This window comes from Drosophila erecta, unplaced genomic scaffold, assembly GCF_003286155.1.
Source record: "Drosophila erecta strain 14021-0224.00,06,07 unplaced genomic scaffold, DereRS2 tig00000055-arrow-pilon, whole genome shotgun sequence".
NCBI lineage: Eukaryota > Metazoa > Arthropoda > Insecta > Diptera > Drosophilidae > Drosophila > Drosophila erecta.
The window spans coordinates 12,475,153-12,499,436 of NW_020825200.1; the positions used below are offsets into that span (position 1 = coordinate 12,475,153).

Sequence of the window (24,284 nt, forward strand, 5' to 3'; positions counted from 1 at the left end):
TAGTTAGATTTATAGCTACCAATAAACTAATAAAACAATATAATTTATTGCATTTAATTGATCGAATAAATTGACTCATGACGCATGCGTCGCGACCTTTCACTCTAAGCATATAAATATGTGTCTAAAAACGTTACACATTCCAAATAACCTGCAAACATAAAAATAAATAAGTAACTTATTTAAATATTTGGTCGGTTATCGACTAGAAAAATGTATCTGTAGCAGAATACTTAGGTAATTGTATCTTTATTTCGGTACAAACTGTGTTAGCACCTTGAGTAGAACAGATGAATCCGGAGGGTATAAATAGTAAAACAATATTAAAGTTAGGTATCTCAATTCTTGGTAACAAGCATATCAAATGGTAGCGCAGCAAAGAAGTCATTGGTGGACTTCAAGATCAGGGGCTGCCAGGTGGCCAATGTCTCGGGTAGCATGGCCTGATAAAGCTGGCGCCAGTACTGATTGATGAAGTCCAAGATGACATCGTCTAGACGAAAATAAAGCAGTTAGTAGTACTATATAGTACAACAAATCTGATTGGCTACTACTTACTCAGCACCGGATCGGGAACAAGTCCATTGGCGTAGAACTTCAGGTCACCCACCTTGGGCTCAGTCTCCAGTTTGGTCAGGCGCAGATATGTGTGACCATCACGCTCGTAGAGCTCGCCAATGGGTCTCGCCCTCATCGCCACATCAGCTGCAGAAGAAATAACCAAGCAAAAGCATTTAATAACATAAACAACTCATTGGACACACAATGTGTCCAGCCAATCTTTATGACTTCATTGTTTACCAGGCACCAGTTTGGTGCAGTTACAGGCGTTGTTCTGAGTCACTTACTCATGGTAATGTTGAAGGCGCCCTTCGGGTTCAGCTTGAGGTCGTTGAGCTTGATGTCCGCCTTGTAGAAGCCCTCGACGAACATTTGGGGCACATGCGAAAGGATCTCCATGCGCACGCGACCATCCTTCAGCCGAAAGTTGACCTTGTCCACGATGCCCTCGCTGAGGCCGTGGACCACGACGTTCTTCATGGAGATCCGTCCCTGGAGCAGGCCGGAGGTGTAGCTGTAGGAGCTCTTTCCCATCTCGAAGGGATCGAGGGGCGGGATGTTCAGCTCGCTGATGCCGTACTTCATGCGTGGCGTTATCTGCTGGAGACCCTGCTTTATGCACTCGCTGATGTTGATATCACCTTCCCGGCAGGTCGGAATATCCCCGGCTGCCGAATGCCAAGCAAGCAAACAAAAAATTAAATTGGTGAGCATGGACCTTGACATATTTAGTTTAGCATAAAACACGTTAGCCATATCGCGTTCGATCGATGTGCCTATGATCAGAACGTGACATTTTCTAGCCGAGAATTTTTAGTTGGAGTTCGCTTAAACGTTTCGCTGCTCACATAATTGTCAACGTCATGCGCAATTAATTTGTTGATTAGATTTTATTTTGTCAGTGAGTTGAGTGAAAATGCCTGCATATAATTAAAGAGTTTTGTTCTGTCTGTTGTCTCAAGTTCGCCTCTACCTTGGGAGAAGTCTACTTTACCGGCGGAAGTGGCAAGTCCGGACAAAAGACTTAAGCGGCAAACTTGTCATATATTTTTAACTTCTCCCATAAAAAAGCTAAATATAGCAACAATATATCTACAACAGCAAGTGACGCGGTCGGCAATATCGTATAAAAATCACATGTACACTTGTGGCTTGGGGTAATTCAAATGGCTATGTGTTTATTTTTGGCCAAAACTGTTTGAAGACTATTCCTATCAGCATGACAATGAACATTTTATGTTTGTCATGGTCTGTCTGCTCTGAAATCAGTATGCCAAAAAAAACATATTTAGATACTCATAAAAAGTGTCTTGAGAATTAAAACTCAAATCAAGGGCAATTTCTGCACACCACGTGTTACTTTCACATAATTTATATATCTTTAAGTGTGTTTCTGAGCAAATTCTTTTCTATATGATATTCTGTTTATTATTCTGTTGGGGAGAATACATTTCAATCTTATCAATCTCATTTACATATTCGTCTTACGAATCAGGCTTTATGAACAATAAAAAATCCTTAAAAAGGTCCGCCAAGATATTAAATATCTTATTATCATATAGTCAGAATAAGAGGATTTTTTAAGGCAATGCAAAATATAGCAATGTATCTAACGTTGTGCAATGCTATTGTTCTAAGGAAATCTGCGTTTAAACTTTGACTGTCAGATGGTTGAAATGCTTTGTTATAAAATTCACACAAAGTTGCGTGCTTCACATGATTATTGCTATCACGAAGTCAATTTTGTATGTTTCGAATTTTCTATTTAACTGATAATCACAAATTAAACGACTGCAATGCAAAACTCCAGTAAAGTGTCGATTTAACAATTTGAAATAATTTTTAGAAAATAACTGGATGTTCAATTTTTTTTAATACAAATGAGCGAAACCAACTTCTTCCATTTTTTGCCGTGCCTTAATTTAATGTGATTCTAAAACAAGGTTCTGAAATAAGTGCATGTTGTTTCTATTTTACATTAACACTTATATTGCCTAAATGCACAAAGCTTTCACTTTCCAATAAATTATTTTGCTTATCCTTATTTCTTAATTTTATTATCGAGTTCGATTTTTCACGTATAATAACACTCACGTATTTCTCGGACCGGCTTGAACTCTACGGGCGGCAATTCTATTTCCGCAGCCAAACATGAGCCCGCCATCAGAATTAGAGCAACAGCGCCAAGGATACGTCCCATTTGGATAGTTTGTTGAATACTTAATTCGATAAGTTAGATTAGGTGCTGGTTCAATAGACTTTTTCGTTCGGTGAAGTTATTCAACACCCGATAGAGGACCCAACCTGACCGATGCAAATGCGAATCAACGTCTGAGAGCTGCGATGGGTGGCGGGCTCTTATTTATGGGAAGAAAACAAAACAAATCCAATCAAATCGAAATTGCAAAGGCAAACGCAAAATAAAAAAGAGTCACAAACACAGATGCTCGGCATTAGCAAATGATAGGGAATTGGGGGCGGAGCGGTGGGCGGTGGGCGGTGGGTGGATAACAAAAATAGCTTGGAACTAATCGCCGTCGCAGTTGTAGAAAACAAAGCAAATGCAAAAGTCAATATACAGTAGACCGTAGGCAGTAGACAGTAGTGAAATACAAACGACATTATTAAATTCCCCGGTAAAGTCGTGAAGTGGAAGCCACCCAGCCATCCGATTTGACTTATCGCGACCCCACTGCGACCCGACTTACCCATCACATAACCGCCTACCAACTACCGGCAGCTGTCCCCAGCGATCCGACTCGCTGTGGATGCTTCCTCGACTTGGTGATGGAGATGGCTGACGGTTGTGGAGATCTTGGTCCCAGGCGGCTTATTAAAACGTACCACCTAATTATCTGTCTCGGGCGCTTGGGTTTGTTGCCATATCGGGCGATATTATAGATAATTAAGATTTTACAAAATGAAAAGCTTGCAAATCCCTTCAAAGATCACTGTATCAATTTATACGAGTACTTAGGCATTCGTTAAACATTCCTAAACATTTTAAAATACTACCGCCACTTTGCAATCGAATACCTATTTAATTTACTCACATTTCGTGCCTAGTGAAATATACACTTACATAAAAATGAAAAAGAAGAGCCTTTTACTGCCCATTTCCCACACACTCGTCTTTAAAAAGTAATGCAAGTATAAATCAAACAATAGATGTCAAGCGTGGCCGTGTTAACAGCTATAATGCTAATTCTGCTTTTTGCACCTTCAATATTTTTAGTGCTTAATCAGTAAATACTTGGTCACGTGTGTCTAGTAGCAAGCCATAGTCGATTTAGTCAAAGTTTAAATGGCTGCAAATGAGTCAGTCTTTATACTAATTCGGAAAACCTCAGCTTGCAATTGACAATCAACAAGTAGAATCAATTCGCATAGAAAGCCTCTAAGAGCGTTTTAAGATTTATCAAGTGACCTGGCACAAAAGAGATAAACGCAACTTATCAGCAGACGTAGACTGTCTACCGGAATGTGCCCTTTTGCAACCCCAAATAGACGTCATCTTATCGTCATCTGCGGCATTAAAGTGCAAGCCCAGAAATGGCACTCCGAGTTCCGAGAACCGATATCTAAAAAAAAGAAACAACTGTGGAACAAAAGATCAGTGCCACACAAGCCTTATCAACAGCACCAAAGGCACCAAAGGAGTTGGACAAATGAGGCCGCAAAACACTTTTCGAATAGAGCCCAATTGAACAAGAGCAGCCCAAAACCCACATATGACTTTTACAAAAGGCGGCGACATTGAAAAACACAGCAGATAATAGATTTCAAAGAGGAACAAACACGAATTGAATGAACCAGACAATCGATGGGCGCGCATTTCGCCACCTACTGATCCGGAAAACTCGCATTGTATTGTATCTGAAATTCTAAAGATGCCAGATCCCAGAACGCACGCAAGAATAAACATGACCAGCAGATAGGGATGCCCAACGGGTGGGCTTACGAGTAGGTAAGTGGGATGGGATGGGATGGGTTTGGGATAGGAATTGGGTGGCATGTACGCGTGCGCAGGCAAATCAAGCGGTTTTATGATCTTGTTTTCGTTTTGCAAAAAGAAAATTCGGCGTCGATTTGTGTAAACAAAGTTATAAAACTTGGGGGGATTACGAAGAGTGGCAGATAAGGCTTTCGCCATATAAGCTAATGTGCCAGGCCACAGGACAGCAGTCAATCGAGAGACTTCGAGAAGAGCACACATACCATACCATACCATACCACACCATACCATACCACAACATACCATAGAATGGAGCACCATCAGATGTATCGGCACAAAAAGTTCGACGTGGCTCGAAAGATTAGGAATTGCGGCCTACTCGTCAAGGAGGAGCTAATCTCCCGGAGCGGCACACCCTGCACCAGTCGCAGTCCATTTGACGAGGCAAATCAGTCCATCAGTGTGGTATTCAGTGACGAGGATGCTGACTTCCCGCCACTGCCAAAGCGCCGTCGCTTGGAGTCCTCATCCTCAAGCGTTTCCTACCACTCAGCAAGTCAAATTACGAGCATACCCGAGGCCATCCAAGACATCTTCAAGTACCACGTCAACATGGTGCGGAAATTTCCCAAGAAGGAGCGATCGCCGAAGGACCAGGAGCGCCGCAACAAGAACACCATTGCCTGCAGGATGAGTCGGCGGAAAAAGAAGTTCGATGACCTGCAGATCGAGCAACAGTACAAGGAGTGCTCCACTGAGCACCTCAAGATCGCCGAGCAGAGTCTGCGCGCCAGGGTCTATCTGAATCACCTGAAGCAGCTGGTCAAGCAGGAAGACCACCCGCTGGTCTCCTCCAGGAGAGTTCCGGAGGAGAATGGCAAGAGGAACTTTAGCATCGACTACCTGATCGGTGGCATTAAGCAGGAGAATGCCTAGACACGCCTACCTCCTTTGAGGATTGTATTATATAGTTAAGTACTGCTGTTAAGTTGTTAAGTTTCTTCAAGAACATTTAATGCTAGGAAATGTAACATATAGCATAAGGCCTTTAAGGGTTAAGCAGGAACTTCTTAATAAATAAAATTGGCAAATTTTAATCGGTTTTTTATCCTGGGCAAGTCAAACACCCTTTATCACATTGTTTTTTAAATACTTGTGTGTAACGACCACTATTTGTGCTCATTCTCCTCACGCGTGTCATTCTTTTTTGCATGATTTCAATCTTCCTTAAAATAATCGTATAAATATTGTTTTAATTTACCTCAGACTGTGATTAGCCAGACTAATTAACCACGTCTACCAGCGGCACAGATCTTGTGCTCATCCAACAAAGCAAAAAAGAATCGAACGCATTCTGCTAAAATCAAGAAAATATTAGCATCAAAATTATTTCCATTTCCAAATTTCAGAAAAATAAATTCATTAATGAATGCGATTTTCTAACAAACCTTTTAAATTTCCGATTACAAACCATTAAAAACCATTCGAGGCGTTATTCGGAAAAGATCGGCAGTCTTGGGATGCTTCCTCATCCGCCGTGAAGTCATCGGAACTGGCCAACAAAACCTTAAAAGCCTGTTCGCAAGATGTCATGGGCAATCGTCCGTCCCTCGGGCCAATCGTTATTGGTGACCCCATCGGCAATTACCCCCTGGAGCAGTGTGGGATATCGGCGGGCTGGCCAGCCAGTCGGCTAAAGTTCACTGGGTATTAGCCCTGCACCCTGGTCAAGCCACTGGCAGCACAGCAGCAAAGCGATCGAAGCCGCAGCTACGGAAATGTGGGCTTAAAAGTTAACTACTCCCATTCCCGTCCATCACTCAGCTGTCATGGTGGCACTTAAAGTTTAACTAAACACTTTAGCTAGTCGCAGCTACGACATTTTCCAATCCACAGTAATCGAATTGGTCACGCTAAAGGCTTTCACTTGCATAACCCCTAACCTCTGTGGAAAATTTTAATCTATTGATAGAATTGGCAAGTGCTACAGTGTTCCTACGAGTATTACTTCAATCCGATTAGGTCATTTAAAGCTACAGGCAACATCAGATGGATATCAGTTGTACATAAATGTCTTCCTAAAAGACGAAGCAGCAACAAAGTAGAACATTATATAAACTTTAATAACATTTTTAACGAAACAATAATTTTGGTATGCTCTGTGAGAGTGAGTGCTCCAATTAGCGTGCATCATTGCCACCTGTGGACGCATTGGTGTTCAGGTCAGCTGCATCACTGGGCGGCATTCCGCTGCCAGTCGGTCCGTGGTCCATCATGTCATCATCGCTCATTCCCTCCTCGGATAGAGCATCCTGCTCCGCCTCCAAAGGTGGCTCCAGAGCCTTGACCATGTTCAGATAGGTCTGGTTCTCGGCATCCGTGAACATTTTGAAGGGCAAATCCTTGCCCACAATGGCCACGTTTATGGTGAGGTTTTCGGTATCATCGTGCCCGAGCGATCCCCGAATGGCCTGAATGGCATGACATATCAGTTCATCCCTGTCGCAGTCCTCGAAACTCTCCATATTCCGCTCCAAATAGGTGCGTGCACTCTGCGAACGGGATCCAATGGCCATTGCCCTGCAGTTGAGCACATTGGCTGTGGGCATCACCTGGTAGATGTGCGCTCCCTGCTCATCGTAGCCAGCCACCAGCATGCCCACGCCATAGGGTCGACGATCATACCGCTGGGTGGTGGCCTGCAGCTTGTTACCCAGATTGGCCACCAAACGGCGGACCGGAAACTCCGCGTCGTACGAGTGCCGGTATGCCATGCACTCCGTCCTCAGGTACTGGCACACCACGCGGGCATCTGCTGTGAGTCCTGCTATGGACATGCCCACGTGCCCGTCCACCGGCATGATCTTCCGCTGGAGCGTGTTGGTGTCCTTCGAGGTGCGGCACAGGGCGGCCAGCACGGCGTAGTTGTTGCTCTTGAGTCCCACGGTAGCTGCTCCCTGTTTCACGGCCTCCATGGCGTACTCCACCTGGAAGAGACGGCCCTGCGGACTCCATGTTGTCGTGTCGCTGTCGTACTGATTCCGGAACATGGCTAAGTATGTGACTAAATTCTTCGAGTTACTTAAGTACAGTTAGGGGGGAATTTATCTAGCTTGAGTGAAAAGTATGCGGAAAACTGATCTAATTTCTAAACAGTCTAAAATTTCCTTTCATTTTAGTATGGCGATGTTATCATTTACTATTAACCTTTTATTATACTATTGACTATTCATTTTATAGAATGAGGTCGCACAGAAAGGGCAACCAAATAAAAGGGTAATTGCAAGCCCGACATGCTTTCACTCTACCTAACTTGCATAATGCCTAACCAAGTAGAAAATCAACGGTCTATGAGGAAGTTCGGGTGATCAGATGGAGAAAACAAAAAGGCTGATGCTCGGGGTGCATTGAGTGCACCCGCCTGGAAAGCAGCCAACTGCATCGGGCTGAGTGAAAAGTAGGAGCTTTGATTAATTCGGGTATTCATGCTGCCGGGGAAGTGCCCTGCACATAATTAACTCTTTGGCGCTTGCGCAATCGCTGCCAGCGCAGTTAATTACTTTTAATTTTCATTGATAGTACTTGGCGGCGAGTGTGGTGGTTCGACTTCCTATGGCGCAAAGCCAAGTGCTGAACAAATTTCCGTCGCGGCTCCAACAACCCAGTAAACCACTTTGCACTTGTACCATGCAGCCAAACATCAATTTCAGTTAATTGTCGAGTTTTTTGTGGCTGCTTTTTGCTTTTTGCTTTTGCCTTTTCCAGCTGGCCTAACATTGAAAATTGCATTTCTGCGCTTGGAGCTGTGAGCTTGCAAAACTCCGTCTCACTGGCCAATTGAACTTGAAGCTTTGCTTGGACTTTGGCTATATCTCCGTATTCCCACATCCGATCTCTGTCAATATTAAACAAGCCAAAAGCTTGGCCCATTCGAAAATGTGGTTCTTTGTGGCGGGCCTGAACCTTGACGAAAGCCGCCTCGAAATGAGAACGCCATGAAAATTAGCTAGACAACAATTAGTTGAACTCAGCTGGGTAATGGCTCTGGGTAAATGGTTTCTCGGAAAAATCTGTCAATGCTTCGGTGAGTCACTTACTCAGTGGTCAGCCAAGCCAAAACTGTAGTTTTAATGATCTAATGTCATAAACTTAATTTCAATTAAAATATAACCCGAATTTAGGGACATGATCTGGAAATAGTAATGGTCGAGCTGCTTTTGGTTTCTGGAGCAATTATCTAAAAATCTGCATTCAAATTTAAAAAACTTTTTTAATTTAATTTTGTTGTATTTTTCTGATGTAGAAATTCAAAAAAATAAAACATGTCCCCAGGCTGAAGTCTTGTACTCCACAGCTCAACTTATCTTAATCCGATTTTTATGTGGCATTATTAAAGCTGATATTGCTGATCTTACTCAAATCTTAAGGAACAAAGATATAGCAAGCTGCGAATTCCGAATTTTCCAAGTGATTGCAGAAAGTTTTTCCAAAAAACCGGGAATTTAAGTTAAATGTATAATTTTTGCTTAATTCAAGGTCAACAATAAATAATAATAATTGGGGCTTAATAAACTAAATCACATGATTGGCTATCCATAGTCGCTGATTATGATGCTGGGAAGGTCAGCAGTGCTGGCCCCCAAAGATGAGCATCTGCTGGGAGAGGGCCATCTGCTGGAGGAACTGCTGTTGCTGCTGGGGCAGGATGTGACCCGGCGCGGGATTGATGGCGCGCTGGAACACCGCCTGCTGGAGGAGGTGGCGGTAGTAGAGGCTCAGGCGCACCTGCTGCTCCAGCATGGCGGCATGGTGGCTACGGTACTGCTCGTACTGCTGACCCACTTGCTCCTCCTGGGCCTGCTTGGCCCGCCGGCTGAGGAGGCAGGCCAGGGTGTTGCGATCCCGACGCATCTGCTCCTTGGGGCTTCGCTGGCGATGGGTCTGGCTACGGCGCACCATGTTGGCGCGGTACTGGCTGACCGAGGAGCCGGGGCCACTGGGCTTGGCCACTGGTGACGTCTCCTTCTCCCTCTGTTGGTTTTGCTCGTTATCCAACCACGGTCGGAAGAATCCCTGTGTCTGGCGGCGTTTGAAGATCGGCTGCTCCGACTGCTGAGTTAGGTTCTCCTTGTCCTGGTCCACGTCCCGTTTCCGCTTGCTGACGGCGAACTTCTTGTGGGTGTAGCTAGCTGAGTTCTCCATTTGTATGAATTTGGCTGATACGACTCTTATAGAGATGTGGTGATGATGTGACTCGTTGGACGATCGCTTGCTGAATGATTGGCTTCGAGTTTGATATCCTGGTTATATGCACAGTAGGTAGGCGGCACAGGTAGCCATATAGGGAAATCCATTTGTTTTGGGTCTGTCAACAAAGGGATTAGCGCATCCATTCGCATTAGGTAATCTTCGTCCTGGATTAAGCTGCATATTTTATGGCCTGCTCTATCACAGCGCTAATTGCCGTCGCAGGATTGCGTCGTTATCCTTTTTTGTGGATTACCTGGATTATCGGACGTATGTGGCCACCGGAACAGGAAAGTTCTGGACCGAACAACTGTTATGCAGACAATATATTTTTTATTGACCTGCATGAACAATTTGTTGTGCCGGCGTGTGTGGTCCCTTTGGCTCCTGGTTCATCAGCACACTTTGTTTTAATTCCCTGGAAATTCTCGAGGGTCCTTTTCCAAACACTTTTCCTGTAGAATGACAGTGCATTGAATTACCTGGTCGTCGGTTGGAAGAATACGTCATGGATTTTTTGAGTCAGCTGGCCCATGCGATTTAAGTTTATGGAACAGGAATTACATAATGAAAGTCCTGACAGGTAAATGCCTCTATTTTACACGTATTAATTATATTTGAACAACAATCGTATTAATTAATTAAAATACTATTTTAGAAATGTTAAAAAATTTAAATAGTAGTAATAGACTTTTTCCCGTACTGTTTAAGTAGCATTTTTTTGTATTGCTGAGAATGTAAATATGATGATTTCATTTTATTTAAATATAAAGGCGGATCTTACTGTCACCAACTTTTAATTATTTTCCAAGCACTTAGTTCGTTCGCTATGCGGATTTGTTTATAAATTAAATAATTAAATCCACCTGAAATAAATTGTAATTTTATTCCGCGTCTCCCACAATATGTCACTCGTGCCATCGCGATTCAATCCTCACTTTAGTCTGGGTATGAATCTCTAGAATTACTTCACACCTAAATTAGCATTGCAAATTAGAGTTCCACGAAATAAATTACATAAAATGCATTTGATGTAAGGTAATGGCAGAAAAACCTCGTGAGGTAACTCTTATATCTGATGCTTCCGGTACATTTTGGTCTAGAATAAATCCTCACGATGTTAAACGGCGGAAAATAGAAATCAGACTTCCACTTAAGATTCAATGCATACAACCCATTGTTTTCAAATCAATCGTTCGATTATTTCAGCACATTAAACAAAGCGAATGATGCTACTTATGAAAGCCCAATTCCTTATATAAAGTTGTATCAAAACTTTTACTCTTAGTATCGCATCGAGAACATAAGCAACATTACTTTTGAAGTAATCTCCAAAATCTGGAGTAAAATGTATGTATAGAACAATTACAAGTTATTTCGATAACAATTTTTGTGTTTATTGTTTAGTCAAACAGATAAATAAATAGAACTTTAAAAGTAATCACAAGGCTATTCAGCATTTTTACAATAAGTTATAGCGCTTTGGGCAGGAGCAGCGCCAAGTCGAAGGTCCATGTCCACCCCTCAAGGATGCTGGGTGGTGGTCTGTTGGCGCGGCATCAAGTGCCTCGGCTGCGTGGGAGGCAGTGGCTCCGTGGAGGCCATCGCTTGCTGCAGGAAGCGCACGTAGTAGAGGCTCAGGCGGATCTGCTGCTGCAGATTGGCCTCGTGCTGGATGCGACTGGTCAGGTACTGCTGTTCGATGAGCTGCTGCTGTTGCTGCTGGGAGCGTCGGTGGCGCAGGCTAGCCAAGGTGTTGCGATCCCGGCGCAGTTGCTCCTGCGGACTGCGCTGGCGCCGCTTGTGGTGGTTGCGCACCATGTTGGCGTGGTAGGTGGCATCCACATTCGGTGGCGGAGGTGTCGATGCGGCCACCAGCTTGCGAGGTGGCTGTGGTTGCTCCTTTTCCGGGGACTCATCCATCCAGGGGCGGAAGAAGCGCCGCTTGGGCTGTGGCTGCTCTGGAGTGCGCTGGCCCGGCTGCTCCATGATGAAGACCACATCGTCATCGGAGTCCGCATCCACGCTGCGCTTTCGCTTCAGAGCTCCAGTGAACTTCTTGTGGTTATAGTTATCCATTTGAGATTGATATCAGGAGTGGTGTTCGCTTTGCTGTCTTTGAGACGACTGTGCTGCCCCTCCTCCAGTCCACCCATTTTATGCAACATTAGGTAATTGCAGAGCCTCCCACAAAACGGCCCAACCAAATGCCAAAGATTTTCCCATCACGTACCTGGGCATCGAACACGGATCAGGTATTTCCCCAACGCATTTCATTCATTCCCTAAAAATGGGACCAAAACTAATCGGTTGCTGTTACCTGAATTGGGAATAGGGAGTCCCTAATCCGCAGGCTGGCAATCTTCTCGAGGGTGTCATAAACCAGTTGTTGTCCTTGCCTCGTCTGTTTACATGGCCGACGATTTTCAACGGAATTACCTGTTGTCGGGCCGAAGAAGGGATCTCTGTGTAGGATCCTTGTAATCTCTAATCCTGGCGCTCAATTGGTCCAGGCTGTCTGCCGACCCGCTTTTGTTTCGGCCTTCTTTGTGGCACCTGAATAGCAGACATGCAGCAGTTTTCACTGCCCGATTTCGATCCGAAAAACAAGCATTTATGACTTTCAGCTTGGCCAGCTGAAAAACCGTCTCGGAGTTTCTGGATCTACGGGTACAAATCCTAGAAAACCGACAATTACTGAATGCTCCCTCGGCTCTGGTTTCGTGTCTTTGGCATTATGTCGGATTTTCCGTTTCATTCAATGGCCCTTTGTCCATTGATTTATGCAGTCAGGGAACGAATGCCTATATGGATGGTTCTCACATTTCACTGTTCCTCCGCCTAAGCGGATTTATTTCAGGTGGGCTTGAGACCAGCCCTCAAGGAATCCCAAAGTCAATAAGCAGTTGCGGAGTGGGAGTTGGTTATTTGTTCAGTTGAAGTATTACAGTGAAAGATTGTCGTATTGTTTGATTGTTTCCCTTTTATTATATTGATCAATTTTCATCTGTTCTGGAACGAAGAGAATCGATTGCATGGGGTCCTCGAAGGTGTTGTTCATCCTTCCAAGGGGAATGACCTTAGAAAGAGCAATAATATCCTACCAGGAAGTGCTTTCACCAATGATACAATTAAATGTTACCTTATATAATGTTGAATTAACAGGATGGTGGATGGGAAAATTTATTCCCATATATCTTTCTAAGGCGTAGATCTGTTCGGCGATGGGAACTACCAGAATACAAAATGCTTAACTTTGTACGATAGCAACAATTAGATATCCTGTGAAGCATTCTTAAATGGTTTCGGAGAATATTTACACCTCAAATTACTTCTTAGAATTTACATACTACATACTTTACATGATATGTATTTACATAAAGTTAAAACATGGGTTACTATTCAATTTAAGAAAGTTCGAACTATGTTAAATCATTTTTCCTCAAAGTTCGCAACACAAAATCAATAATCTTCTAATAATTTCAGGAACATCCAATTTATACAGCTGCATATGTATATCAATAAATTTAAATCTTTTTAATTATATTTGGCTAAGATTGGTTGAAACCTTTGAATTAATTTTTATCAGTTCAATAATTTAGCAATATTTTTTGTATTACCAAATTTTCTCATTTTCAAACCTTGAAGAAGCGTAAATTTTTAATAATAATTATAAAATGTTTCATAAGCAGAATTTAATCCATTAAACCTTATCTGTTATATGAAAATAGGAGCAATAAAAACAAAGTATGATCAAAATCTGTTGTATATCCATAAAATAAGACACAGCGTTTATGCTAAAAGAGTATAGACAGAACTGATATGCGCAACACTATATCGCCGTGAATGATCTCTAAATCAATAAATGGTATGCAACGTCTTAAGTCTGGAAAACACTCTAAAATGAATCTAAGAATCCGCACGAAATTCCTTGAAGAGACTAGGACGGACGCGCATCCATCGATTCGGGAAAATCCCAATAAATTTCCATTCAATAACCATTGTGACTAAGCGCGGCTGGCATTTTCTCGAAGGTAAGGTAAAGGCATCCCCGGATACCCTGGACGAGAACTTAATGAGGCAGATTAGCGGTAAGCGAGATAAGAATCCAGATTCCGAAGCGTCCAGCCAACTTGGTCAGCATCAAAGAGTGTCAAGCGCAGGCGCTGGCCAGATTCTGAGGTGGAAAACGGTTCTCGAGAAAGCATCCAGGGAAATTTCCAAGAAAAACCGGACGGACTAGGCAAACACAATAGAAGGTGCGAGCAGCGCGCTGCAGCAAATGAAAAATTAATTACAAAGGACTTTCGGATGAGCAGGTAGTCCACAATGGCTACAGGTAGTATGGGTGTTGCCGAAATCCTTTTCTTCTCCTTACGACAATGCCAACCTTTTGTCAACGAAGATTTTCCCATAAACAGGGCGCATGTTCGCTCTTAATGATAGTATTCTCAGGTAGGACTCCTGATCCCGGGAGTATAAATACCTGGTTGCGCAGCAGCAGGAGCACAGTCGAGCCTTAACAGCCGTCGTGAAAACACCTCTATAACAGCACCACTAAAACCCAGATCTTAAAACACCAATCATGGCACCTTCGAACATGGATTACCACAACGAGTCGGAAGTCGGAGAGAACTATACCCACAAGAAGTTCAAAATCGTGGGATACACGCACAAAAAGTTTGGCAAAAAGAGCGCCAAGGATATTGCCCCCTCTGCCAGTGCCACGCCCCTTTTCCGGCCATACGCCCTCAGCGAAAATACACCACGAAAGCGTCGCCAGGAGACGGAGCGGGAGGTCCAGCAGCTGCAGCAAAAACCTGTGCACCATCACTCACTGCCCCCCACACCACCCACCACGCCACCCCAGCACCAGCAACATCCGCTTCCGGCCACCCACGTTTCGGTCACCCATTCGCCGGTCTTCAACCACCAGGCATACGCCTACATGCTACAAAAGCAGCGCGCCGTGCTCCAGATGCGCCAACTGCTCAACATCAATCCGGATGCCAACACCTGGCCACTGGAATGGCGCCAGGCCCTCCAGGCTCTGCTGCAGCAATGAGCTTGACACGCACGTAAAGACATTCAAAACGGAGTGATTTGCCTAGCAACCAGTGATATAGACCTTTAAGTGACCGAGGACAGATTGTACAATATGAACGGAAGCGAAATCCTAGAGTAATTGTAGATAACATTAATTTTAAACAGAATAAACACGTTTTCCATCACAAAGTTAATCAATTGGTTTTGTGTTCTGAAAGCAGGCGAATTCATGTTCGGCAATTCACATAAATTTACGCAGAAGTCTGTCATGAATTAGTTGTAATAAGGTAATCGAATCGAATGCTTACAGTTGATGAGCTCTCCTGATAGAATTTGAGTTCAGTACAAAATTCTGCCAGTTCTCACCCATTTCATAAAGCTTAAACCAGTTTCTTTTTGAATTCAAACATTTACTGGCAAAGTTAATTAGGGGCATTGAACTTAAAACAATTTATGAGGGTCACATTACTTATATTTTACATAGAGTTATTGAAGCCAAGGCGGTCAAAAACAGAGCCAGATTGATCTCGGTGCTTGTTATGACCAGCATTCATGCTGTTATGGCGCCTTGGCGGAACATATTTCTTCTTCTGCGGCTCTGGACGCTGCTGTCGATGTGGCGGAGCTGGTGGAGCTCTGAGGGGAGCGGAGGTCGAGTTATTTCCAAGCCTTTTGTGGACGGGCATCGTGTCCTGCCGGGTAAACAGCTCGTCGCTACGCATGCGTATGGTCTTGCCCTTAACAGGGCTGAGACGAGCCTGCGGTTTCTTTGCTGGCGAGGCCTTTAGGTTGTACGTCTTCTTGGTGGCATGAAGTTTGGATACTAAACAAAAAGCGGTAGATTAATTGACTGTGTCACAAAGTATCTGAAGCAAACATACCGATTCCGAGCCTGGATTTGATGTTATTTGCAAAATTTTTGCCGTGCCTATTTTTGTAGGCCGCTTCGGGAGCGATTTCCCGAACCTCCGCTGTGGAGGCGAACTTAACAATCTTTTCTCCGGCTCCCATATCGATGTCTTCCCCTTCACCGCTTGACATGTACTCCTCTTCGTCGCTGCCTAGATCGTCCATGCTATCGTCGTCATCGTCGCCTTTTTTAAGAGGCACTTTGTGAACCAGCATAACCTTTTGCTGCGGCACACCGGCCAGCTTCTTGGCCTTCACAATGGGCGAGTTCTTGGTAACCCCTCCTCCTCCACCGCCTCCTGCCGACCGGTGTGTGTTTTTTAGGATCGATTTAATTTCCCTGGTCGCAGTGAAATCCCCCGACAGAGCGCCCTGCTTGCCCCCGAGTCGAGCGAAGACCGAATTGTTGGTGGAGGTGGCCGCTGTTTTTGATACGCCGGTGATGTGCACACGGACGCTGCTCTCGCCGGAACTGGAGACTATGCCCTCCTGGGCCTCGTCGTCGGCATGAAGACGCGAAAATATATCCGACTTTTTGGAGCTGCTCACGCGATCTGAGTATACTAAAAGAAGAAATATTAAACACTTGAACTTGTTTGGAGATTTATAACCTTACGCTTCTCCCGCTTGGCCAATATCTGTTTGCTGCGCTCGGTGGTTCCCGTGGGCAGTGTCACCTTGTACTTGCCCTCGTGCTCCGGAAGCACCCGTCTTGCCGGTTTCGCAGGCGGAGAAACCTTTGCTTTGGGTGTAGCAACCGATGATTTGGGCTTTGGCGACACCGGACGGGCGGCTGGTTGAACCACCTCCGTGGTGAGGACCTGATCTCGGGCATTCTGTTCGCAGACGGTCTTTGAGTGCCGCAGGATGGCAATTATATCACCCATCAAGGTGATGCCCATTTCCCGGAGATACTCCTTGTTAAGATCCAACAGCATGTCGTCCTGGATGCGGTTCTCCACGAAGACGTGGGCGTATCCTGCGGCCGCGGGAGATGGGATGCCTGCCGCATTGAAGAATTTGACCCAGCGTGCTGGAAATGCCGGTTTAAAGTCGATTATTTTCAAAGTGTGTGATATTTTGGCTCGCTATTTTTGTTTTGCACCCGGAAGCGTCTGTTTAGTTTGTGCGGTTTTCGCGGTGTTGTAGACCCACCTGCGCTTGACTTGGACATTGTGCGTATTTATGGTGCTGGCAAGCACGGTTTCGTACACAATTCAGCTAATATTTATTATTTTATTCCCATAAATTCAGTTTTTTTGCACTCGCAGCTATTTATATATTTTAGGGTTGCCACTTTTTCTTACCAACTATCGGCATGATGTTATCGGATATCTATTTCAGCATATGTTAGTGTTGTTAAACGTCAAAAGTATGGGTACTGCATCGCAGTAGGGGTATTCCAAGCAGAATTAAAAAACAATTTAAGAAATTTGCTAATAAATTTATATATCGACACTTAGTGTAGTAAAGTTGAGAAATATTTGCTCGGATATGTATTTTTAAATATTTAGTATACAAAGTATATTTTTGACTGTTGGTATTTTAATTACTTCCACACTGCTGTTAAAATTGTAAACAAAGCGCGCCGCACGTGTGATATTTATTTTTACCCAAAATAATTGTACCTCTAAAGTTCCGAAATATGGCTGGTAAATACGAGCTGCTCAGTGAACAGGGTCTCCGTCTGGACGGACGACGTCCACATGAACTGCGCCGCATCAAGTGCAAACTGGGAGTCTTCGAGCAGCCGGATGGAAGTGCTTACATGGAGCAGGGAAACACCAAGGTTCTGGCTGCCGTCTATGGACCACACCAGGCCAAGAGCAAGCATACGGAGTCCATCATCAACTGCCAGTACAGTCAGGCCACCTTCTCCACAGCGGAGCGCAAGTATAGGCCGCGGGGCGATCGCAAATCTCTGGAGTTTAAGATGTACCTGCAACAGGCGCTAAGTGCCGCCATTAAGTCGGAGCTGTATCCCCGCTCCCAGATAGACATCTACGTGGAGGTGCTCCAGGCCGACGGAGCCAACTATGCGGTGGCACTTAATGCAGCCACACTGGCGCTAATTGATGCTGGAATCTGCCTGAACGAGTTCATTGTCGCCTGCACCGCCTCTCTGAGTAAATCAAACATCCCGCTCACAGACATCTCACACTTTGAGGAGGTATCCGGCGGTCCGAAACTGACCGTGGCTGCCTTGCCCACCGCCGAGAAGATCGCCTTTCTCGAGATGAGTGAACGTTTCCACATCGATCATTTGGAAACCGTCATCGAGACTGCTATGGCCGGTTGCCGCGAGATCCGGGACATTCTGGAGGCGGCTGTCAAGGAGCACCTTCTGCACATGGGTAGCGCCTCTGATTTTGCTAAAGTTTGCTGAAATAAAGTACTTATTTCTATTCCATCCAAACTTGCTGTTTTTACAATTGAAAGGCAACAATTACAATAAAATAGAACCAACAGTAAATCAAAAAGTGATGTTTTACTTTGTCTTCAGATGACTTTCCTTGCTCTTAGACAAAGTTATCTTTTTAACTGATTTTAGTTGCGAATTATTACACAATTATCTACTAAAACAGAGGCGTATAGATGTAGCAACAAACGAAAGTAGCTCTAGTTCTCCTTAATGGCTTCCTTTGGAGGCTCCCACGTATCCAGAAGTTCTTTTAGTCGTTCCTTACGGTGCTCCAGTTGCAACTTCTCTATCAGTCCACACAGTTGATCTCCACCCTTAAGGAAGCCATCGAGGTTGTGCATCGTACCGCCCTGAATTCGATGATCCGTGATGCGATCCTGGACGAAATTGTAGGTACGGATTTTCTCATTGCGGTTGAGACTCCCCTGTTGCGCCTTCTTGGTGGCCATCTTGCTAGCCTCGGCGCTCTCCAACTGCTGTTGCACAAGTCGCGACCGCAGACGCTTCATGGCCAGCTCCCGGTTCTTAAGCTGGGAACGTTCCGATTGCGCCTCCACCGCCAGACCCGTGGGCAGATGGACAATTCGCACTGCCGAGTCGGTAGTGTTCACATGCTGTCCACCAGCTCCACTCGCTCGCTTCGTCTCGATCTTCAGATCCTTTTCAGCGATGTGCACATGGATGTCGGCGGGCCGGGGAATCACGGTAATCGAGGCGGTGCTGGTGTGCATGCGTCCAGACTTTTCGGTGGCCGGCACCCGCTGCACCCGGTGAACTCCAGCCTCGTGGCGCAACCAACGGAAGGCATCCTCTCCGCTCACCATCAGACTGGCGTGCCGCAGACCACCGATGTCGGTGATCTCGCTGGCAAACTCTTCCCACTCCCATCCCATGTGCTCAAAAAAGCCGGTGTACATTTCGTACAGTTCTTGGGCGAATAGCATTGCCTCCTGACCACCGGCGCCGGCATTCAGCCCAAAGATCAGAGCCGGATACATTTCATCATCAGAGAGCGTGAGCAGTTCCTGCAGTAAGGCCTGATCCTGCTTGCCCAGTAGATCCACATAGACTTCGTTCTCCTCACGCATCAGCTCACGCATATCCTCGTCCTTCTCCGCTTCCATGTCCTTGGCGCTGGTGATCTGACGCTCCAGGACGCGTCGCTGCTCCAGGGCACTGACAACTCCCTCCAGCTGGGCAAGACGGGCGTAGGATTTGCTGTTTCCCGCGGCGTTGACACGCACGGCGTAGTATTCCTGGCGTAGGGACTCCAAATACGCCTGCAGCTTCTCGTTCTGAATGTTCAGCGGATCTGTGCTGGCCCAGCGGCGTGCCAGGTATCCCAGGCGAAGGTTTAGCACTTTTCGCGACATCATTTTGTCAGCTTTTCATTGAAAATGCATTGAAAATAAAATACAAATAATTAAATAACAACAAGAGGTGGACCAAAGATGATAGCAGCGATTAATATCGATAAGTGGTTGATATACCTATTAGTTAGAATATGATTATACAGTTTAACAGATATATTAAAAACATTTAAATTATTTACTTAATAAAGTAGTGTATTTATATATTCGGTTTTTCAAAAAACTGTTACTTCAACTTATCGATAGGCAAGCATGATTCAATTTCTATCAACATCGATAGTCCCAAAAACATCGATTTCAGTTCCAGCTACATACAAAAGTGCATTGAAAAGTTCAAGAAATATGCCAGTTTGTAAATATTAAAATCACTAGTTCGTCTTAATGGAGAATTAGCTGTCTTAGTAGCGGACTTCGGTTGTTTTTATTTGTGAAATGATAGCCTATCGTCTGCCTTCATTTGTATTGCGTGCTGGGTGTGTGTGTGTGTTCGCCTTCTGATTGGAGAAAAATGAACGGACTGCGACAGCAACAACAGCAGCAACAACAAAGGGTGAAGTGAGCGCAGAGTGCAACAATTAAGTTTAATTAAGCCAAACAATTGAATGCGAAGAGTCTGAGCTGTGCTGTCCCCCCCAAAAAGTGCATTTATTAAGGCGATATCCGATTCAAGATCGCCGGGAAGTAAAAACCCAACAGTCGACGAAATGCCACCGTTGAAAACATACCAGATACACGAATACAATGGCAATCCCAGTCCGAATGCGAATGCCAATCAGAACGCCAATCAGAATCCCACCGGCGGCAGCGATGGTGACTTCTTTGGCCAAAATCTGGGATCTGGATCGGGTCTGGGAGCCACAGCAGCCAGCAATCGCACAAACCTGCCCTCCTACTGCAACGCCCAGTATCCGTTTAAGGTGCTCTCCAATCTAAACCAACTGCGCGAGCAGTCGCGTTTCTGCGACGTGGAGATCGTCGCCGGAATGGCCACATTGAGTGCCCACCGGGCTGTTCTGAGTGCAGCCAGTGCCTACTTCGAGGCCATGTTTCGACCCGAACTCGGGTTAAATGAGGTCAAGCAAAAATCCGTGGTGCTGCACACAATCGACGGCGATATCCTGCACATCCTGCTTGACTTCATCTACACGGGTCGCTGCGAAATCACCCAGGTGAGCCCACATCCTTTGTCGCTGCTCTCTGGCCCCCAATGCCTAATCCCTTCTTTGTTCCTATAGTCCAATGTCCAGGAGCTGCTGGCCGCCGCCGATATGCTGCAGCTGAACGAGGTGGTCGACGGGTGCTGCGAGTTCCTCTGCCGCGAGCTGCACGCCTCCAATGCACTGGGCATTTTACGCTTCGCCGAGGCCCACAACTGCGAGTCGTTGGCCAAGAGTGCACTGAACTTTGTCCACGCCAATTTCCCAGCGGTAAGTTGGAGGCACTTGAAAGGCTTGATTTGTAGGTGCACCGCCCAAATGAAGAGGAGGTCATCAGCATGCTAGCATGTTTATATTTTAATGGGGAATGGCTTGCTCATTAATTGCTTTATTCTGCAAAGCTATTCTGCTTTGAAACCATTAGTTTTGAGGATGTGGCCAAGGCTTAGCCCAATATATACATTACTATATTAACTGAATGGTCGTTTCCTTTCTTCATACAGATAACGCTTGAGGATGAGTTCCTAGAAACGCCACAGACCCTACTCTCGCAGCTACTGAATTCGGAGCTACTGCGTGTAGACTCCGAGTCGCAGGTTTTCCAGGCGGCGCTCCGTTGGATCAAGCACGACGTGACGCAGCGCCGCTGCTACGTCTTCGATGTCCTGTCCCACGTGCGCATGGCCCTTGTTCCGGTGAAGGTGATCGACAAGGCTCTGAAGGACGACTGTCGCGACATGTCCGTGAAGATAGCCCTGCGCTCCATTTGCCGGGACATTGCGTCAAAGCGCGGACAATTGGTGCCACTACGGGTCTGTCCACGCCAGCTGGCCAAGAAGAATATATATATCATTGGTGGATCCCACCGCGACACGCCGCGAACCTGGAACTCTGCCGACTGCATCTTCGAGACGGTGGCCAAATTCGATATATTCCGTCGCGAGTGGACGGAAACGGCGCCCATGGAGGTGGGACGCATCCTGCCAGGTGTATCAGCACTGAATGGCAAGATCTATGTAGTTGGAGGAGAGCGCGGGTCACAAATTCTGGCCAATGGCGAGGTCTATGATCCACAAAACGATGTTTGGCAACCGATTGCCCCGATGGTTGTGCCGCGCTGCGAGTTTGGCCTCTGCACCATGGGCGGAAATCTGTTTGCCGTCGGCGGTTGGATTGGCGACGACATCGGCGGCTCCATGGAGTGCTATGATCCGGAGCAGGATCTCTGGAAATTAATGGGCAGCATGCCGCAGCCCAGATTCAGCATGGGTGTGGTCAGTTTCGAGGGTCTCATTTATATTGTGGGTGGCTGCACAACTACAACCCGTCATCTACCGGATTTAATCAGGTATTTAACCATATATACATATTCGCAGCAATATACTTTATTAAAATCCATTGCAGCTTCAATCCAGTGACAAAAGAGTGGAACGAGCTGGCCCGCATGCAAACAGCTCGCTGTCAGATGGGCGTGGCCGTTCTGGATCGGTACTTGTATGTGGTTGGGGGCAGTAGCATTAGTCAGGACATTCTCAGCTCCGTGGAACGCTACAGCTTCGACGAAGATAAGTGGACGACAGTTTGTGCACTAAACGTGCCCAGAGCCATTCCTGCCGTGGCTGCCGCCGATGGCCTACTCTATGTAGCTGGCGGTGATCAGGTAACAAGACAGCCAGCTTTTCTAATTATTTTGTTCATCATCATCATTTTTGCGTACTCTTGCAGCCCTGTGAGGTAAACTTTTACCGAGCCCAAGTGACTATCAATGCTGTCGAATGTTATGATCCGCTTTCGGACACCTGGAAGAATTGTCCCGACCTACCAGTTAGTCGTTCGGAGGCCGGAGCAGTGGTTGTTTAGGACCTCGGACTGGTCCGAGATGGTCAAACACAAAATCTGTCGTCGTTTTAAGAAAACACACGCGAAAAACGCTCTTTAACTGTAGCTCTTTGACATTGTATACGTTACACACATCACAAATCTCTTCCCTTTTTTCGATTCAATTGAACGTAGTGGTCACTCGCCAAAGATATGTGAGCGCGTTGTTACGGTTGATGTTGTAAGTGGGAGCATAGCGCAGCTATTCACCAGTTAGTACACATGCTAATAGTTAGCCACGATGGAAGCAGCCAGCCTCAGATTGTTCCGTAGTTGGAGTTGTCCTTTATAAAAGCGAAACCAAACACCGAAAAAAAACCAAAGCATTCACTTTGAAAACAACAAATTTAACGTATCGTAATTGCTGAACATTATTTGAATCAATTATTTGTTTATTTTTAAATGAATTATCTACTTTTATTGTTGAATGCTGACCAGAGTGTTAGGAACAATGTTTGAGGCGCCCTTAAAAAGAGCGAAATCTCCACTGAACTTTGTATTAGCATAGACATTAGGGACGTTTCCTTATCTAGATGTTAATTCGACTAATTCCATCCCAACAGTATTTTATTCCTAATGCTCGAATATTTATGTGAATGTGTCACAGATTGTTTCTTTTAGAATGTCTATTCTAATTAATTATTGTTTTACCAAAATCGTAACAAGTTTTTCAATACTTTTAATAAAATGGCATAAAGATAAGAAAGAGTCCCTACTGTACCAAAGCAAGTTAATACAAACAATCAAAGATGCGAACTGTATTCATAATAGGTGTATTATCGAAATAAATATACGAATTATTAACTAACAACTTAAAAGGTATTTTTTTCTCACGCGGAGGCTTTACCTGGATGTCGCCTCTTTAGTCTTCTTCGCCTGGACGTCGTGTGGTTCTGAAGCCGATCCGTTGTAGCGACTTGAATGTTGGCGAATCGGAGGCCGTACCCCATATCTGGACGCAGTAGGTCATCGGAAGGTCCATATGGTTCTGTCCATCACAACACCACACAATTTGAAATTAGTTTTATATTTATTTTTCAGTTGGGCCGAAATCCCGGCGGTACTGCAATACCGGGCCAACCCGCGACAGAGGTGGAGCAAGCTCCTAGCACTCCGTCTGATTCCAAAAATCAGTTTAACATTTGTTGTCCTCCAATGGAGGAACTATCAGATGTTAAGCTGATAAGAACAGATACTACACTTTGATCTTAGCCATAAGGCCGAGAAGCGATAAATTGTAAGGGAAAACGAACAGGGTCTCCATGAGCAACCAGCCAGAACCAGTTGGGAATTATAAGTATGCGCACTCGAAATGTGACTCAACGCAGCGGTTGTTCAATAAGAATAGCATACTTTTGGGGGTAGTTGATTTGTTGGCATCGAAGCAAATAAACGAGAATCTTTTTATTTTGTAACGGACAATTTCAAAGCGTTTTACTTAAATATTTTTTTTATTTTTTAACTTAAAAAAAAGAGGTAAGTATTAGTGACTTACGTTCTTTTGACAAATATAAATAATGTATAAAATATACAACCCCGACATATTTTGTAATCGTTATTCTTAAATTTTTTAAATATTCATGTACAAATATTAATGTTGAATAAATCAGAATATTAATTATTTAATTTACAAAATATAAGATGTTACTAAAAACGAAAAATACCCTATGTTAATTTACATAAAAGGAGCAAAAAGTATGAAATCTACTTGACATGCGCCGAAATACTGTTAACACTCT

At 44.9% G+C, this 24,284-nt stretch overlaps 10 protein-coding genes and 1 non-coding gene across 13 annotated transcripts; 4 read left to right on the plus strand and 7 right to left on the minus strand.

The window, feature by feature from the left end:
* Positions 1-227: 227 nt before the first annotated feature.
* On the minus strand, positions 228-2,905 carry LOC6542381. Its single transcript, XM_001969621.3, has 4 exons — positions 2,656-2,905; positions 849-1,229; positions 559-705; positions 228-493 (listed from the first exon to the last, which is right to left on the minus strand). Exons 1-4 carry the CDS (start codon positions 2,759-2,761, stop codon positions 339-341), a joined length of 789 nt encoding a protein of 262 aa, XP_001969657.1. The 5' UTR covers positions 2,762-2,905; the 3' UTR covers positions 228-338.
* A 1,759-nt stretch (positions 2,906-4,664) lies between these two features.
* Positions 4,665-5,456, plus strand: LOC6542651 (protein Mabiki). Its single transcript, XM_001969622.2, has one exon. It carries the CDS (start codon positions 4,826-4,828, stop codon positions 5,450-5,452), a length of 627 nt encoding a protein of 208 aa, XP_001969658.1. The 5' UTR covers positions 4,665-4,825; the 3' UTR covers positions 5,453-5,456.
* A 1,172-nt stretch (positions 5,457-6,628) lies between these two features.
* LOC6543399 (proteasome subunit alpha type-1) lies at positions 6,629-7,693 on the minus strand. The gene has a single exon (XM_001969623.3). The coding sequence runs from the start codon at positions 7,564-7,566 to the stop codon at positions 6,697-6,699; it is 870 nt and encodes a 289-aa protein (XP_001969659.1). The 5' UTR covers positions 7,567-7,693; the 3' UTR covers positions 6,629-6,696.
* A 1,361-nt stretch (positions 7,694-9,054) lies between these two features.
* LOC6541635 (protein Mabiki) lies at positions 9,055-9,823 on the minus strand. Its single transcript, XM_001969624.3, has one exon. It carries the CDS (start codon positions 9,716-9,718, stop codon positions 9,140-9,142), a length of 579 nt encoding a protein of 192 aa, XP_001969660.3. The 5' UTR covers positions 9,719-9,823; the 3' UTR covers positions 9,055-9,139.
* A 1,312-nt stretch (positions 9,824-11,135) lies between these two features.
* LOC6543361 (transcription factor SPT20 homolog) lies at positions 11,136-12,162 on the minus strand. Its single transcript, XM_001969626.3, has 2 exons — positions 12,084-12,162; positions 11,136-11,996 (listed from the first exon to the last, which is right to left on the minus strand). The coding sequence occupies exon 2, from the start codon at positions 11,840-11,842 to the stop codon at positions 11,288-11,290; it is 555 nt and encodes a 184-aa protein (XP_001969662.1). The 5' UTR covers positions 11,843-11,996; positions 12,084-12,162; the 3' UTR covers positions 11,136-11,287.
* A 2,077-nt stretch (positions 12,163-14,239) lies between these two features.
* On the plus strand, positions 14,240-14,910 carry LOC6541311. Its single transcript, XM_001969627.3, has one exon. It carries the CDS (start codon positions 14,349-14,351, stop codon positions 14,826-14,828), a length of 480 nt encoding a protein of 159 aa, XP_001969663.1. The 5' UTR covers positions 14,240-14,348; the 3' UTR covers positions 14,829-14,910.
* Positions 14,911-15,200: 290 nt separating this feature from the next.
* Positions 15,201-17,083, minus strand: LOC6542647. Of its 2 annotated transcripts, none has more exons than XM_026978369.1 (4): positions 17,026-17,083; positions 16,335-16,751; positions 15,691-16,281; positions 15,201-15,632 (listed from the first exon to the last, which is right to left on the minus strand). In XM_026978369.1, exons 1-4 carry the CDS (start codon positions 17,036-17,038, stop codon positions 15,286-15,288), a joined length of 1,368 nt encoding a protein of 455 aa, XP_026834170.1. In that variant the 5' UTR covers positions 17,039-17,083; the 3' UTR covers positions 15,201-15,285. The 2 variants fall into 2 exon arrangements, with proteins under 2 accessions (XP_026834170.1, XP_001969664.1); XM_001969628.3 differs by having other exon boundaries at positions 16,874-17,075.
* LOC6542196 (exosome complex component RRP41) lies at positions 17,070-18,134 on the plus strand. The gene has a single exon (XM_001969629.3). The coding sequence runs from the start codon at positions 17,364-17,366 to the stop codon at positions 18,102-18,104; it is 741 nt and encodes a 246-aa protein (XP_001969665.1). The 5' UTR covers positions 17,070-17,363; the 3' UTR covers positions 18,105-18,134.
* A 53-nt stretch (positions 18,135-18,187) lies between these two features.
* LOC6541989 (peptide chain release factor 1-like, mitochondrial) lies at positions 18,188-23,772 on the minus strand. 2 transcript variants are annotated; one of them, XM_026978370.1, is made up of 2 exons: positions 23,393-23,772; positions 18,188-19,524 (listed from the first exon to the last, which is right to left on the minus strand). In XM_026978370.1, exons 1-2 carry the CDS (start codon positions 23,493-23,495, stop codon positions 18,338-18,340), a joined length of 1,290 nt encoding a protein of 429 aa, XP_026834171.1. In that variant the 5' UTR covers positions 23,496-23,772; the 3' UTR covers positions 18,188-18,337. The 2 variants fall into 2 exon arrangements, with proteins under 2 accessions (XP_026834171.1, XP_001969666.1); XM_001969630.3 differs by lacking the exon at positions 23,393-23,772 and adding an exon at positions 19,631-19,732.
* Positions 19,752-22,711, plus strand: LOC6541696 (actin-binding protein IPP). Its single transcript, XM_001969631.3, has 5 exons — positions 19,752-20,679; positions 20,746-20,937; positions 21,171-22,015; positions 22,072-22,327; positions 22,393-22,711. Exons 1-5 carry the CDS (start codon positions 20,215-20,217, stop codon positions 22,525-22,527), a joined length of 1,893 nt encoding a protein of 630 aa, XP_001969667.1. The 5' UTR covers positions 19,752-20,214; the 3' UTR covers positions 22,528-22,711.
* LOC6542491 lies at positions 23,582-23,777 on the minus strand. Its single transcript, XR_046449.2, has one exon. It is a non-coding gene; the product is annotated as a U2 spliceosomal RNA (small nuclear RNA).
* Between the last annotated feature and the right edge of the window lie 507 nt (positions 23,778-24,284).

Bases quoted from the DNA above. Each gene is read 5' to 3' on its own strand.
- LOC6542381 (XM_001969621.3), bottom strand. From the start codon at position 2,761: ATGGGACGTATCCTTGGCGCTGTTGCTCTAATTCTGATGGCGGGCTCA. The intron at 1,230-2,655 runs GTGAGTGTTATT...GGCATTCGGCAG, and splicing joins CAAGCCGGTCCGAGAAATAC to CCGGGGATATTCCGACCTGC. The intron at 494-558 runs GTAAGTAGTAGC...ATTTTCGTCTAG, and splicing joins TGTTCCCGATCCGGTGCTGA to ACGATGTCATCTTGGACTTC.
- LOC6542651 (XM_001969622.2), top strand. From the start codon at position 4,826: ATGGAGCACCATCAGATGTATCGGCACAAAAAGTTCGACGTGGCTCGA.
- LOC6543399 (XM_001969623.3), bottom strand. From the start codon at position 7,566: ATGTTCCGGAATCAGTACGACAGCGACACGACAACATGGAGTCCGCAG.
- LOC6541635 (XM_001969624.3), bottom strand. From the start codon at position 9,718: ATGGAGAACTCAGCTAGCTACACCCACAAGAAGTTCGCCGTCAGCAAG.
- LOC6543361 (XM_001969626.3), bottom strand. From the start codon at position 11,842: ATGGATAACTATAACCACAAGAAGTTCACTGGAGCTCTGAAGCGAAAG.
- LOC6541311 (XM_001969627.3), top strand. From the start codon at position 14,349: ATGGCACCTTCGAACATGGATTACCACAACGAGTCGGAAGTCGGAGAG.
- LOC6542647 (XM_001969628.3), bottom strand. The intron at 16,282-16,334 runs GTAAGGTTATAA...TTCTTCTTTTAG, and splicing joins ATTGGCCAAGCGGGAGAAGC to TATACTCAGATCGCGTGAGC. The intron at 15,633-15,690 runs GTATGTTTGCTT...CTTTTTGTTTAG, and splicing joins CAAATCCAGGCTCGGAATCG to TATCCAAACTTCATGCCACC.
- LOC6542196 (XM_001969629.3), top strand. From the start codon at position 17,364: ATGGCTGGTAAATACGAGCTGCTCAGTGAACAGGGTCTCCGTCTGGAC.
- LOC6541696 (XM_001969631.3), top strand. From the start codon at position 20,215: ATGCCACCGTTGAAAACATACCAGATACACGAATACAATGGCAATCCC. The intron at 20,680-20,745 runs GTGAGCCCACAT...TTGTTCCTATAG, and splicing joins GTCGCTGCGAAATCACCCAG to TCCAATGTCCAGGAGCTGCT. The intron at 22,016-22,071 runs GTATTTAACCAT...AATCCATTGCAG, and splicing joins CATCTACCGGATTTAATCAG to CTTCAATCCAGTGACAAAAG.
- LOC6541989 (XM_026978370.1), bottom strand. From the start codon at position 23,495: ATGGGGTACGGCCTCCGATTCGCCAACATTCAAGTCGCTACAACGGAT. The intron at 19,525-23,392 runs GTAAAGCCTCCG...TTCAATGAAAAG, and splicing joins ACTAAAGAGGCGACATCCAG to CTGACAAAATGATGTCGCGA.